The 14,067-nt window shown below is 38.1% G+C and overlaps 2 protein-coding genes across 2 annotated transcripts; both read right to left on the bottom strand.

The window, feature by feature from the left end:
• Positions 1-1,806: 1,806 nt before the first annotated feature.
• LOC100962967 (keratin-associated protein 3-3) lies at positions 1,807-2,115 on the bottom strand. Its single transcript, XM_003786676.1, has one exon. It carries the CDS (start codon positions 2,113-2,115, stop codon positions 1,807-1,809), a length of 309 nt encoding a protein of 102 aa, XP_003786724.1.
• Positions 2,116-8,812: 6,697 nt separating this feature from the next.
• On the bottom strand, positions 8,813-9,121 carry LOC111724025 (keratin-associated protein 3-3). Its single transcript, XM_023511255.1, has one exon. The coding sequence runs from the start codon at positions 9,119-9,121 to the stop codon at positions 8,813-8,815; it is 309 nt and encodes a 102-aa protein (XP_023367023.1).
• Between the last annotated feature and the right edge of the window lie 4,946 nt (positions 9,122-14,067).

The raw sequence follows: 14,067 nt of genomic DNA, 5'->3' as shown, positions 1-14,067 counted from the left end.
TGAAAATATTTATAACAACTCTTTTAAGATCCCTGGCTACTAATTCCAACATCTATGTCTCTCTGGAACTATTTTTATTAGCTATTTTTTCTCTCAGTTGTGGGTGATATTTTCCTGTTTTTTCACACATCTAATAACTTTTTATTTTATGCTCTTCATCTTGGATGATATGTTTTAAAACATCTTGATTATCTTATAGAATTTGAGTATTCAGTTGTGTTCAGACAGCATCTCTTTATCATCTCAGGCTTGGTTTTAAACCCTGTTAGGGTGGGTATAATTTGTCACGTCCCTTGACTGAGGTTATTCTTTTGGTGTGCCCCTTCTGGAATATCTGTTGAATGTATGAGGTGCTCAGCAAGCTTCTCCCCCTCTAGTTGGGCAGGAAATTCAATGTCTGTTATTGGCAAGTTTTGACCTTTAGAATTTCTGTTCAGCTTCTAGTTACCCCAGCAGCCAATCTCCACTATGCCTCATGGAATTCCATCCTGCACACATGCTACTTAGCCCTCCACACGTCCTTAAGGAGAACTTTTACACAGACTTCTGCACCTGCCAGCATACATTTTCTTCCTCTCTAGAATGGTTGTCCTAACTCTGTAAACTTGGCACATCTAGGACAGAACACAGTATTTCCATCTTAAATTCTTTCCTGTGAATTCTCTGCTGTGCTCACTGGCTTGGTTGGTGACAAAACCCACTATCTGATCTCCCTCCAATGCCTTCTCCACATCTCTTTGATGACTAGCTCAAGTCCATTTGTCATGGACTATGTTTTTCCCACTTTATCTCTATGGCAACAATCTTAATTATTCTCATCTTCATGGCTCCACAGCACTTTGCTAATGCTGCTAGTAGAATACTTATTGTATTTTTAAATTATAACACAGGTGGCATTTAATAAATAATTGTCCACTGTATGAAGGAATGAATGGGTATTACGATGTGTTTGTATCTTCTTCACCTGCCCGAGGTCATCTCATTTTTAGCAGAGACAATAAAACACAGGACACGTAATAGATATTTAATGAATGTTAGTTCAAGAAATAATGACATTATTGTATTATAAATTTTTTCATAAGGAGCTCAGGTCACATGAATTAGTTTATATGTTTTGTCATGTTTGGCCTTTGGGTCCTGTTTAGTCTTTTTCAACCTACCTAAGTCATTTTTTTTCTTTGAGGGCAAATGAGAGGAAATCTCCTTTCAAGTATGCTGATATACTGGACCATCTTATAAACAAGGGCATTTAGTTTTCTTAAAACAGCAAAACAAATAAAAGCAGGAAATATTTGTCTGTACTGTTACCATTTTAAGTTTTAATGATGTTCCCAGTTTTTTAAAAATGCCAACATTCAGAGTTAAGAAACACTTTTAATGAATTAACAGAAATAACCATAAGTAATTGTAGACATTTGTGCTATGCCAGAGATGTAAAATTTATTAGGATGATCATGAACTTCCTCAGTTTCTGGAAAGAAACCACCCAAGACTGGAAACAAACTTCCCAAAGCACCCAAAGAAAGATACACTTTAATATGAAGGAACTGAACAACGTTGAGAAGCCTGTAGACATCCACCTATTCAAACTGCCCTTGGTTACACATAATAGCTGCATGGGGTTGAAAGTCTCTAAGTTTCTTTCTTTCTTTTTTTTTTTTTGTGGGTGGGGGTTGCCAGTAATAGTGCCACCCCTCCTCCAACTTCTAAAGCATAGTCAATTCGTTGTAGGTACTGAGACAGGTGAACGCTAAAGCTTCTGGGTCGACTCTTTCATTGTCAGGCATGGAGCAGAGCACCCACAGGTCAGCAGCAGCTTGGGGTGCAGGGCTCACAGCAGGGCTGAGTGAAGGTGGTGAGGTTGAGGGTCTCCAGGCCTGGGGTTGGCTGGCAGGAGTTGAGCAGGAAGCAGGTGGGCACACAGGGCTGAGGGATGTGGCAGGGCGGGGGGCAGTTGTCACAGCATGTAGGCTCCAGTTGCCAAACTGTGTGTGGGCAGGTGCTGGGCAGGCAGACTCCACAGCGGCAGCATTTGTCCGAGGTGCAGATGGTGGTGGCGGGCCCAGTGGGGACGCTGCAGCAGCGGGGAACACAGCAGGGAACGCAGGAGGCCATGGCGTTGGGAACCTGTGGTTTGTATTGGTTTGGCTGAGAAGAAGGATGAGGCTTCTGAAGTATGGATGTCTCTCCCTGGTCTGGGGCTCTTATATACCCTCTCCAGTGGGTGTCGGAGCTGCCTGAAGGCTTCTTTCCTGGTTCTTGTTTATGTTGGTGTACCCATTATCCTTAATTGTTTTGACATTTAGATGCCTGTAAAGAGTCTCTATTTTCCTAATTAACTTTTATTTGAGTTCATTGCTAAATCTGAACTGATTACTCTTGCCATTTGTCACGGGAACATAAACTTTGAGATGTCACCAAAGCCTTCTGCTATTACAATCCCAACACCGGATCTGTGATATGTCGGTCTTCTCCCCACTGCCACTAAGTTTTTATTCTATTCTCCTTTATCTGCACTCGTGTGTCTGATGAAGTATTTTTGTTTTAAAGAGTTGAACTTAATTTTAGTTATTTTCTTTGAGCTCTGAGGCTTTTGAAAATCAAAATTGCACTAGTGTGAAGAAACAATGTTTGAGAAATATGGGGAAATTAAAAATAAGTACTTACTCGATTTTTTTTTACTGTAAGATATCTTGTGTTTATATTGAGCACTTGGAAAACAAAAATATAAAGAGAAAAACTAATTTCTGATCTTATCACCAAGAGAAGTTACCTAATCATACTATATATACATGAGGTCTGACAATTTGCAATCTCATCCCAGAAAAAGTGCTCCCTACCTCACTGCTGAGTGTCACTACTGTCACCTTCACAGTACTCCCCTTGAGGAGTTATGCACTGATGCCAGGGCCTACCCACATTCATAACAATTTTGGAACTCTTTTTCTGGAATGATCATCACAGCTGTCATCGTGTAGTATACAAAAAACACGACAACAATAAATGATTGCCATTCAGCAAGTCACCACCACATGTCAACATGAGCACAGCTGTGAGACACTAATATACCAAGGTTATGAAACCTTCTGAGTTGTTTGTACAGTGAAGTGCAAATGAAGTGAAGTGCTGCCAATGTAAGTGCATGGTGGCATGTCAGACCTTCATACAACAACACCTCTGATGGTCATTCTAAGCAAAAGAGATCTAATACTGCTTTGAAAGGTGGACTAGGCTTTGGTGTGAGTGCATACCTTCCCAAGGGGTGTACTTTGAAGGTGGTGTAGTGATACTTAGCAATGAGGTATGTGGCACCTTTTCTAGGAAAAGTTGGGGAACTTAATGGTCAGACTTCTTCCCATGCTTACGTGTGGGAAGGTGTGTGTGTATTTTCCTCTAGTGATTTTTGTATACACTCATTTATCATTTTATTCCATTACCATAATAATATTGTACACACATTTTTACTTACACATATGTATTTTCATTATTTTGTATTCTTTTATTTTTTGTTTATTAAGTCATTTGTACATAGATCATAAACACATTGTATTCTTAACTATATTTGATGATATTACTTTTTATATTTCCTAGTATTTGTTATATAATTGCCCTCCCAAGTTATTTGAAGCATTTTGGCTATTTTCAACTTTTCTCTATGATCACTGTGACAAGAGAGTGTACCTGTGTAGATAAATCTTTCTACACATTCTGATTGTTTCAGAAACAGAAATAAGTATTAGGTAGGATTATAGGGGCAAATGTCAATTTCTGATATTTTTAAGGCCTTTGACATTTATTTTCATACTGATCTCCAGAATAATTCTATTTACCTATTTTTAAATTATCTATTTCCTCTAGCTATGTTTAAGTGAGAATTCCCATTTCCCTATGCCTTTGATAGATATTTTATTTAAAAAGTATTTTCTAATTTGATGGCTATAATCCAAAATTTAATTATTGTGTTTGTATTTTCTCTATAACTAGTTAGGTTAAAATATTCTCTCACATGGCCATTCTCTCATATTGGCCATTTATCTTTTTTTCCCCCCATTTATCTTTCTAGTGTGATCAGGCTTGCATTGTTTTCTTCATGTCTAATTGTGTGCAAATTGATTTTTTAGCTTATGCCTACATAGACTAAGTAAAAAGAATATCTTAAGGCCATAATACTAAAATTCAAGTAAAATTGCTACCAATGGAAAGTGAAGTTGTAAGCCTGAGATAGATTAATCTGTTGATGTTTGGTTTTATTCTCTCTCCTTTTCCACACTGTATTGCATTCCCCCCTCCCCAGTTAAATGTGGCTATGGTAGGAAAGACCTGGAGTCTAGTTCCAGTATACCATTTAGATGTCAGGCATAATTCAGCATTTAAGAAAGAGCAAAGGGTGGACTCCTAGCTGGTATCCTTATACTACAAACTTTTTCCACTCAGCTTGGCCTCATTCATTCTGAAAGGCATTGTTCCTCTTATATTGTTTCCAGTCCCTCCTCAGTGACCTATCATTCCAGGGTGGGGGTGGGGAGAATATGTCTGCATGTTTTGGGGATGGAGAAACAGAATCACAAGGACCACCTGAGGTCTTTTCTCCTCCCAGGGGCGTTGGTTACCTCCCTGTTAAGGCAATTCATTCTGGTTTCGAGTCTCCTCTTTCTTCTATGCAAAATAAAGGCAATAATATCAATAATCTTCTGAATATTATCGGGAAGTTCACATCAGATAAAAAGTGTTAAAGTCCCTGGATAGCCACAAAGTTTTATGCAAATATAAATTACTATATTATTGAAGTAAGTTGCAGATCAAATTAAAGACAAAGTAAAGATCAAAAAACATAGTAGAAAGAAGAAAACAAAGAGATCAGGTGTGGTGGCTCACATCTGTAATCTTAGCACTCTGGGAGGCTGAGGTGAGAAGATCATTTGAGGCCAGCAGTTCAAAATCAGCCTGGGCAACATAGCAAGACCCCATCTCTAGCCAGGCACAGTGGCTCACACCTTGTAATCCTAGTACTCTGGGAGGCTGAGGCAGGTGGATTGCTTGAATGCAGGAAATAGAGACCAACCTGAGTAAGAACAAGACCCCATCTCTATTAAAAATAGAAAAACTAGCCGGCTGTTGTTGTGGGTGCCTGTAGTCCCAGCTACTTGGGAGTCTAACGAAGGAGTATTGCTTTAGCCCAAGAGTTTGAGGTTGCTGTGAGCTAGGCTGATACCATGGCATGCTAGCCTGGGCAACAGAGTGAGATTCTGTCTCAAAAAAACAAAAAAAATTGATTAAAAAAAAGAGCTGAAGGTAAGTAAGAGAGCAACATTTTAGGTAATAGCAAACATTTATCTTAGATATTGCACCAATTGATCAATACATAAGTTTGTACTTGTAACCAGAGAAAGTGGTGGGCACATAAATAAATAAATTTAAAAATTTGAAAAAGTTCTCTATAGCTCTCTTTAAAAAAGAGGTTTCATAGTATTTGCTGGTGTCCCTGGACTTTCCCCAGATTAATTATTTCCATGAATACTTGCCAAATTGTACACCCTTTTACTTAAGACTGATTAATATTTCACCCATTATTTAAAAAAATTCAGTGAACAATTACTGAGCAGTTATTAAGTGGCAGGCACTGTAATAAAAGTTGGATATATAGTTGTGAACAAAATAGACATTATCCCTGCCCTCAGGGAATTTTATAGTCTAGTGGAAGGGTTTATCACACACATAATATGTATATTATAGATTGCTGCTATTATATATCATAATAGGAAGGGCAAAGATTAGACTCCAAGAGCAAAAAAATTAAGAAAGAAAAAGAAGAAAATTGTTTTTGACATTTTAAGGAAATATTACAAAGAAAAAAAAAAAAAGACCTGAATACTCTATCCTTATAAATAGAATTTCATGGCAGAAACATGTCAATCTCTTATCTAGTATGTAATATTACTTTGAGTTCACCTCAAAAGTTTAAAGAAATTGTTACTGTGTAGGCAGAATATCATGTTTCTCTAATTATAAATAAGACTTAAGTTTAAAGATTAGAAGTGTATAAAGTAACATGTTTATGATAATAAACTCTTCTCTCTTGTTGACAAGGCTTATAGTTCTTTACCAAAATTTATTTTTTCTGCAGTGATCTGAGAGACCTGGCAAGTACTCTTTTTTGTTTATGAATGAAGGTGAGTCCTAGAGAGGTGAGATAATTTGCCTTACATGGCCTGAGGACTGACATGTTAAAAGCTAAATATAGCACCTACTGGGATTGAGCTACCTTTTATGTGGTTAAAAATGGAAGTTTAAACTGTGTGTCAGAGCTACTAACCATTTTATTTTTAAAAATAGAGAGTATTTTTTCCCTTTAAGCTGATGCAGAAAAAACCTGGTGATGCTTGATGAGGTGAGAGATTTTCAAAGTGCTAAAAATCTAGACACCCACAGACACACACACACTCATCCAAGCACTTCCCTATTTTTTTTTTTTTTTGAGACAGAGTCTCACTTTGTTACCCTCTGTAGAGTACTATGGTGTCACAGCTCACAGCAAACTCAAAGCGACTCAAGTAATTGTCTTGACTCAGTCTCCCAAATAGCTGGGACTACAGGTGCCCGCTACAACGCCCGTATATTTTTACAGGCGAGGTCTTGCTCTGGCTCAGGCTGGTCTTGAACCTGTGAGTTCAGGCCATCCACCCTGCCCAGCTGACTTGCTGGGTTTTAATTGGACTTTTCTCCAGTCAATAGGGCTATCTGGGTCAGTGAAGACATAAATCACAGATTGATAATGAGAAGAAACAAGCAAATTGGGATTATGTGAGTCTCTTGCTGCAAATCTTTCATTGCTTCAAGGTTGCAGTCCAAGGCCCTTTGCTCTGGGGAGCCCCCACTTCAGGGTGTTGGTATTTCTTTTCTTTTCCCCTCCCTCCCTTCTCCCCATCTTCAATGCATCCTTCACTGCAGGCTTTCCCACCTACCTCCTGTGGCTGACTAAAACCAAGTGCCCTGTGACTGTTTGTCACCCCTGACATTGCATCCCTGAATCCAGGTGGGATTCAGTTGCTCGTCTTGTGTGCAAGCACAGCACATTGCTCGCCCCAGGTCTAGCAGGACCCACACAGCATTGTAATTATGTTCATACAACAGGTATAATACACATACGAGGCCATTGTGATAAATTGTCCATCTCCTTTGCCAGACTTGGGAGAAATTTAAAGGCACATGAGGTAACAACATTTCTTTTATCTTCACATCTCTAGGCACAAATATGGTGCCTGCCATAGGGGAAACACTTAAAAAATATTGGTCAAATGATGAGTAAATGGACTAAATCTCTTGTTGACAGTGTTCCATCTACCCCATGGTAGCATGCCATCTACCCCATGGTTGCTAACTTCTGTTCATTCAAAATTGAACAGCTAGGAAGCCTGTGGGATCCTCTGAGGAATTTCTTTACGCAGAGACTGACAGGTATATTGAGGACGTTTAAAAACATGTTTCCTTAAAAGCTTGCTTCTTCTGTTCCTTGCCCTACCTTACCCTCCCCCCCACATCCATTCTTTTGGTTTTATTTCTGTGCTTTTTCAGATTTAGACTTGTGTCTTTATATATGCATTATATGTATAAATATATCTATATGCATTATATATGTATTGAATATATAACATACATACGTATTCTCTCTAGGCTTAGAAAGAGAGAAATTAAGTAAGTTGATAAAATAATGTAATGAATTAAATGATGTTTAATCGGAGTTTTAGCTCTAGCACCACCTGAAAAGCATTGGCATTCTACTGATTGGTGGGAACCATACTGAGTATGGTTCCTAGCAGAGATATGTTCTCTAGTTACTAGACTTGACCACTTTGAATCCTAAGAGAAAATCAAGTCAGAGTAGGTAGGCCCATTATTTAACCCAGATATTAGAATTAAATACCTGCCTATTTTCAGCTACAGGCCCATATACCTTTTTTCTACTATAATCAGATGTGGATGTTGTTAGAGAATCTTGTGCTTTTTATTTCTCTTGCATATTTTAAGTTAATATCATAACTGTGTTCATCAAGCTTCTGGCTGTATTCGTATAGGAGGCTCTTTGATGAGGTATAAAGAACTGGGCTTTAGAGGGAGCCAGACAAAAGTCTGGATTCTGGTTTTCTTAGTAACCAACTTTATGAGTTTGAGAATGCTGAATTACTCTTAACGCTTCATGGTTTTTTCCTCATCTGTTAGTGCAATTTTAAGGATTACATGAATGATTCACCTAGCAAGTGAGTAGGTAAATAAATGTTGGCTTGGCCCAGAATTGTATTTATCTGAGGAAGAGGAAAGAAGAGAAGGAGAATATAAAAGATAATCAATGAAAAGTGAGCAAGAGTGTTAGTCATTCTTTTAATTTTTACCTTTGTAAAATGAATGAACTGCACCCAAAATTTAACATAAACAGAGAACACCTCTTGCCAGAGAAATCAAGTTTATTGTAAAACCCATCAAGAAACTCTTTTGCCTCTATGAACATACCCAATACAGGAAATGAGATCCAGGAAGTAACATGATCAAGAAATATAGTCTGAGGTCTTAAAGATTTCAATAGTATGTTGAAATAGGAGACATTAGATGTTCACCTGGCCAAATGAGCCAAATGATTATTCATCTAAATAACCATACGAAATGTCTTATTTTAGTTTCCATTAAAGTCTAGAATAAGGTCTTTCTATCTAGGCCTTCTGGTCTACCTTAACACCTGATACGCTACTGAGGCAAGAGAATACTAAATAGGCAGCTTCTGGGTTCTTCATGGACAGGCACAGGGCAGAGCAGCCACAGGTCAGCAGCAGCGTGGGGTGCAGGGCTCACAGCAGGGCTGAGTGAAGGTGGTGAGGTTGAGGGTCTCCAGGCCTGGGGTTGGCTGGCAGGAGTTGAGCAGGAAGCAGGTGGGCACACAGGGCTGAGGGATGTGGCAGGGCGGGGGGCAGTTGTCACAGCATGTAGGCTCCAGTTGCCAAACTGTGTGTGGGCAGGTGCTGGGCAGGCAGACTCCACAGCGGCAGCATTTGTCCGAGGTGCAGATGGTGGTGGCGGGCCCAGTGGGGACGCTGCAGCAGCGGGGAACACAGCAGGGAACGCAGCAGGCCATGGCGTTGGGAGCCTGGTTTGTTTCTGGTTTCTGACAAAGATGAGGCTTCTGAGGTACAAATGTCTCCTCCTCTGTCACTGGGGCTCTTATATACCCTCCCCAGTGGGTGTTGGCCCAACCAGAAGGCTTCCTGTCTTTATTTTTGTTTACGGCATTCCTTTTTCACTAAGATTCTCTAATCGGTTTGGCATTTTCTTGTCTATTAGAAGTTCCTGTTCTTGTTAAATTAATCATGTTTTTGACTCATCAACTTGTCATTTTTGTCATAAGATCATCACATTTTATATTCACAGGGTTTTGGTATGCCAAACCTTAAGTGAATAATGGGTAATAAGCCCAAGTGACAATTCAGCTATAATTTCAGAGTCTAAACTCGTCTTGTCATTTTTTTCCTCTTACTGTAAACTAGTGTGGGTAAAGTGGTATGATTTCTAATTATTAATTTCCAAAGGAGCAGCTCAAATGATTAGCTGGTCTATTTTAAATTCAGTATAGTCAACAAGGGTAGGGTTATTTACCAATGAATGTGTCATATGACTGTGTATATCTCAGATATATATGCATTACTTATAAAGTTTTTTGTACATATTTTTTATTTATTGATGGTCTAATCCAGGTTTTATGGAGCAAGCAAGATGATAGAATGATGTAGGATGAAACTTCTTTTTATTATTTTTAATAACTCTATAGGCAATTTATAATGTATTCCTCTTTGGGTTTTTTTTTCTTTCTAAAAGGGTCTGTATTCTCAAAGTTATGCCCATCAAAGTATCAATCCCCTGGATGGAAAGATCCACCCAGTCGCTATCCTTCATTGAATGTATCATTAAAAGAAAACCACTTCAGCCTTCATTCGTCTTCAGGTCAATGATTTATGTACTTTAAAATAAGACGAAGTGAGAATTGAAAGGATAAATCAAACGATTCACTGAAAAACAGTGAATTTTGGAATGGGATCTCTCCCGAGGCGATTTAAACTACAGCCATTTGTGATAACAGAAGTTCATTTTTACTAACTTCCTACTTTGTTTGCATGCTCATTTATTTTCATATCTTGGGTATTCAGCTGGATTATAAATTCCTTTGAGGAATGCCGTATACAGCGATCTTCACCTCAATTGGCCTTGATTTGTCTTACTGTAAGTTGGCAGATGAGGGTGTTGGACTAGATAAGCTCCAATGTGTAGTCTTCTGTGATTCCAGCATCTTCCCATGCCTGCCCATGGTCAGCATAAGTCTCTTCAGATGGTGTAATCTAAACTACATAATTTGTTGTTTGTTGAATAAACACAAAGTATAAACACCTTGGTGGGTTGTTTCTGAGGGGTCAGTACCAAAAACCAGTATGCTCTTTTCCAAAGCGAAGAAAGGAATCCGTGGAAAGGTCTAAATGCCATTGGTAAGTAGGCCTCATACATTATATGTGAGAAGAACCTTACATTTAGGAATCTTAAAATGGGATAGTTAGTTTAATTTTTGCTTAAGTGTTAATATTTACTTATTATTATTTACAAATAATCTTTAAGCTATTTTTATTAGCAGGAATTTACAACAAACTCCAAGGGGGTTTACATCATGCATGCACCTTAATGTTGAAGAACTGAAAGGTAAATTCAAGCGTCCTCCCAGATACTCTAGAATTCAAAGTTAATGAACTAGTATTGAAATCATCAAGGAAATGTTTAATGTTTATTTTACACTTGATTTAGCAAACTCTTTCATTGTGAACCAGTGGTTTGGAAAGTAGAAAATCCATCTGAAGAAGACCCTCTATGACCTTCCTTATATTCTCTTTGACTTCTCTTTGAAATTTATCTTGAAATGTTTTGGTTCAAGAAATCTATTGTACAACATGGTGACTTTAGTTAATAACAACATATTGTGTTCTTGAAAAATGCTGAGAGTGGATTAAGTGTTCTCACTGGGAAAATGGTAACTATGTGAGATAATGCATACGTTAATCATAAAGCACAGCAAATAAAAATGAAAGTTAGAGTCTCCTAGGTTCTTTATCCTTCTGTGATCTGACTCGTTCCTTTGGCTTAAAATGTCCTTCACCACTTCCCTCCTTCTCAAATACTACTGATCCCTCCAGCTTCAGCCAAATATCTCTTCCATAAAGACACTTTAGGTGACTTTTCTAGATGTTTTCATTCTTGCTGTCACTAAATGTGCTGCCCATCCTTTCGTTTCAACTTCATTTCTTTCTGCTCTGTTTTAGAATTTGGCACTTAACATTTGTTTTCCTCACTCCTTGAAATCCTTGAAAGGGGGAATCGCATCTTAATCTTGTTTGCCTCTTTTAGGCATCCAGGATAATACCCGAAACATGGTTGGCATTTGACAAATGTTTATTGAATTTGGATTAAATTAGAGATTATAATAAAAAGGTCTTTATTTTTATAATGGCCTCTTATAATAACAGCCCTTCACATAAGCAGAGTGATTCATTTTATTCGTGATTCTTATTTTACACTTGTCCAAACAGTTGTCCATTTAAAGCTTTACCTAAATGAGACAATGAAAATACAGGGCTCGGCTCAATCTTTGGGTTTCTTTCTGTGATGTTTATCTCTAATTGACACCATCTCTACCTCTTGTAGGACACATATGAGTTTAGTTGGAGGTAGGCAAAAAAATAATTAAAAGTAGGTGCTGACTTTAAATTTATGACAATTTTAAGTTTAGAGCCTAATGTGTGTTAGTATCTGTAGTTTTCTTTAGATACCCACATATCCCTGCGAGGCCTCCTTTTGACTGTGAGATTTATGTCAATGTCATCAGAAAGCATAATTCTGCTGGATATATTTATAGATTCATAATGCGAGTGTCAAGAGTTGTTGGGTAATTATAGCATTAAACATCAAAACAGTACATGGTTTGGTTTGGGAAGTAGTGGTGTTTGTTTAATTTTAATGTAAGGAGAACATTGATAGTATTTTCCCACTTCCAATTTCAAATCATTGTTTAAAATAGGGAAAGACTTCTGCAAAACTGAAGGCACAGGATTTTCTTCCAGAGCCCCTAATTAATGGGCACTTGTCAAGCAGACCTGAATTACTAGTGTAGGTGCCTAGGGCAATGTGGTTAAGCTCTTTAAAATATCTTTAGCTAGTAGCAAGGTGGTCCATATGCACAAGATTGGACATAGGTGGTGACAGAGATTGTGCTCAGTCTGGGAGACAGGTGACAAGAGTTGAGCAGCCAGCTCATTGGTGGTATGTGGCAGGTGTTGAAGCAGGTGGTCTGAAGGCGGCTGAGCTCATGGGGATAGAGGCTGGACAGGCAGACTCCACACTGACAGCATGTGTCAGAGGCACAGATGGTGGTAGCCTGGCCAATGGGGACACTGTAGGATCCTTGGAGACAGGAATCACAGCCAGACATAACAACAGTGGATCAGGTGGATATTTTGTTGAAAAGGAAGTTGTGTTCTGTAGGTCTTTTACATCCACCTGTCTCAGAGAAGATGGCTTCCCACCCCTCACAATGTTGGATGGAACATCCCTATTGTTGTTCGCATAGTTCTACACAAATAACTCACTGACTTCTTACATATCACGGCATGAGCTCTCCTTTAGTTTTATTTAGTTGTGTTGCTACAATCAAACCTACTTCTTGTCCCAGATTCAAGATGGCGTCAATATAGTTCTCCACTTAATCACATGTAAACCCATCTGTATCTACCCTGGCTTTCCTCTTTTCCACCAACCAGAATTTCTTCTTACAAGTGATCACTGTTGAGTATGAAGGTTTAAGAGTGATTTCTCTAAGAATTAAGAAACCAATGATCCTTCTCAAATTGTGTGCTTTTGAGATATTTGGGAAGTCAAAAGCAGATTTTTTTTTCCCTACCAGATTCACTTTGCATGAGTTTGAGGGAATAAGTAAATATTGAAGTTATATAACATATTCTTATTTGAGAAGTGCAGAACCTGCTAGATAATTTTCTATACAATTCACTGTATTAATGAGACATGCTTTTATATATAAACACAAATAAGCCCTTAATCTTACAAAGGACTGGTTGTTTTAACTGCAAGTTTAAACACAGGCTCTTGAGACAATATATGGGCTGAAAAATGAGCTTGTGTCTCTTTGCAAAACAGCTTAAAAAGTTTTTTTCTTTTCAGAAACCCAAAGTGCTGACCTACCTATTCTATTTTTCAAAGCCATTTCCAAAGCTGATAATTGGCTGCTGTCAAATAAATACTTTTTCAAAATTCCTCCCACTTTAATTCAGTTATATTGTTAAGATGCCATGGGTAAAGCTAATATGTGACTATGGAGAAGGAGACTAGTCAGCAAATCCATTTACTCTCAGTCATATATTTAGTGAATCTTCAATATATTCTGAAGGGTGTGGTGGGGACAGAAAAATAGAATGCATGTCCTCATCCTCTGGGAGTACATGCTCTGATAAAAGAGGCCATAAATCCCTTTGCACATGATTCAACCACATTTAACTGAGTACTTAGTAAAATAATACTATGTATAAAAGTTTCAGAGCTAGGACTGAATCCTGATTATAACTTACAAGTTGCAAGACCTAGATCAGGCTATTTAACCTCTTTAAGATTCATTTTTCTTGATTTAACATTTGGGGAAAGTAATAACTACCAATTATTGTCCCATTTCAAGAGTTAAATAAATATTAAATGAGAATTACTTATGTAAATCATACGGCATTGTATGTGTGGCATGATAGAGTTATTCAATAAATGGCAGGTTCTCCTGTGGGTACTGTGAAAATTCCCATAAAAGAAAATGCCTTGAAAGAGGGCTGAATGATCAAATAAAGCTTCATGGAAGATTTCGATTAAATCATTTTTAATCAGCAATGCTTAGATATCAGGAAAGTGTATTTCAGGTAAGAAAAACGAAGGCTTCTATAACACTGTCCTACTCCCACTCTGTCCTGTCCCTGGTAGAGTTAGCCAGTCCAA

Source organism: Otolemur garnettii, unplaced genomic scaffold, assembly GCF_000181295.1.
Source record: "Otolemur garnettii isolate 467f Iridium unplaced genomic scaffold, OtoGar3 scaffold00018, whole genome shotgun sequence".
Taxonomy (NCBI): domain Eukaryota; kingdom Metazoa; phylum Chordata; class Mammalia; order Primates; family Galagidae; genus Otolemur; species Otolemur garnettii.
Note: the sequence above shows the minus strand (reverse complement) of the source record. Positions and strands in the feature narration are given on the sequence as shown.

What these genes read in the sequence shown, in the direction of transcription:
- LOC100962967 (XM_003786676.1), bottom strand. Translation starts at nt 2,115, where the DNA reads ATGGCCTCCTGCGTTCCCTGCTGTGTTCCCCGCTGCTGCAGCGTCCCC.
- LOC111724025 (XM_023511255.1), bottom strand. Translation starts at nt 9,121, where the DNA reads ATGGCCTGCTGCGTTCCCTGCTGTGTTCCCCGCTGCTGCAGCGTCCCC.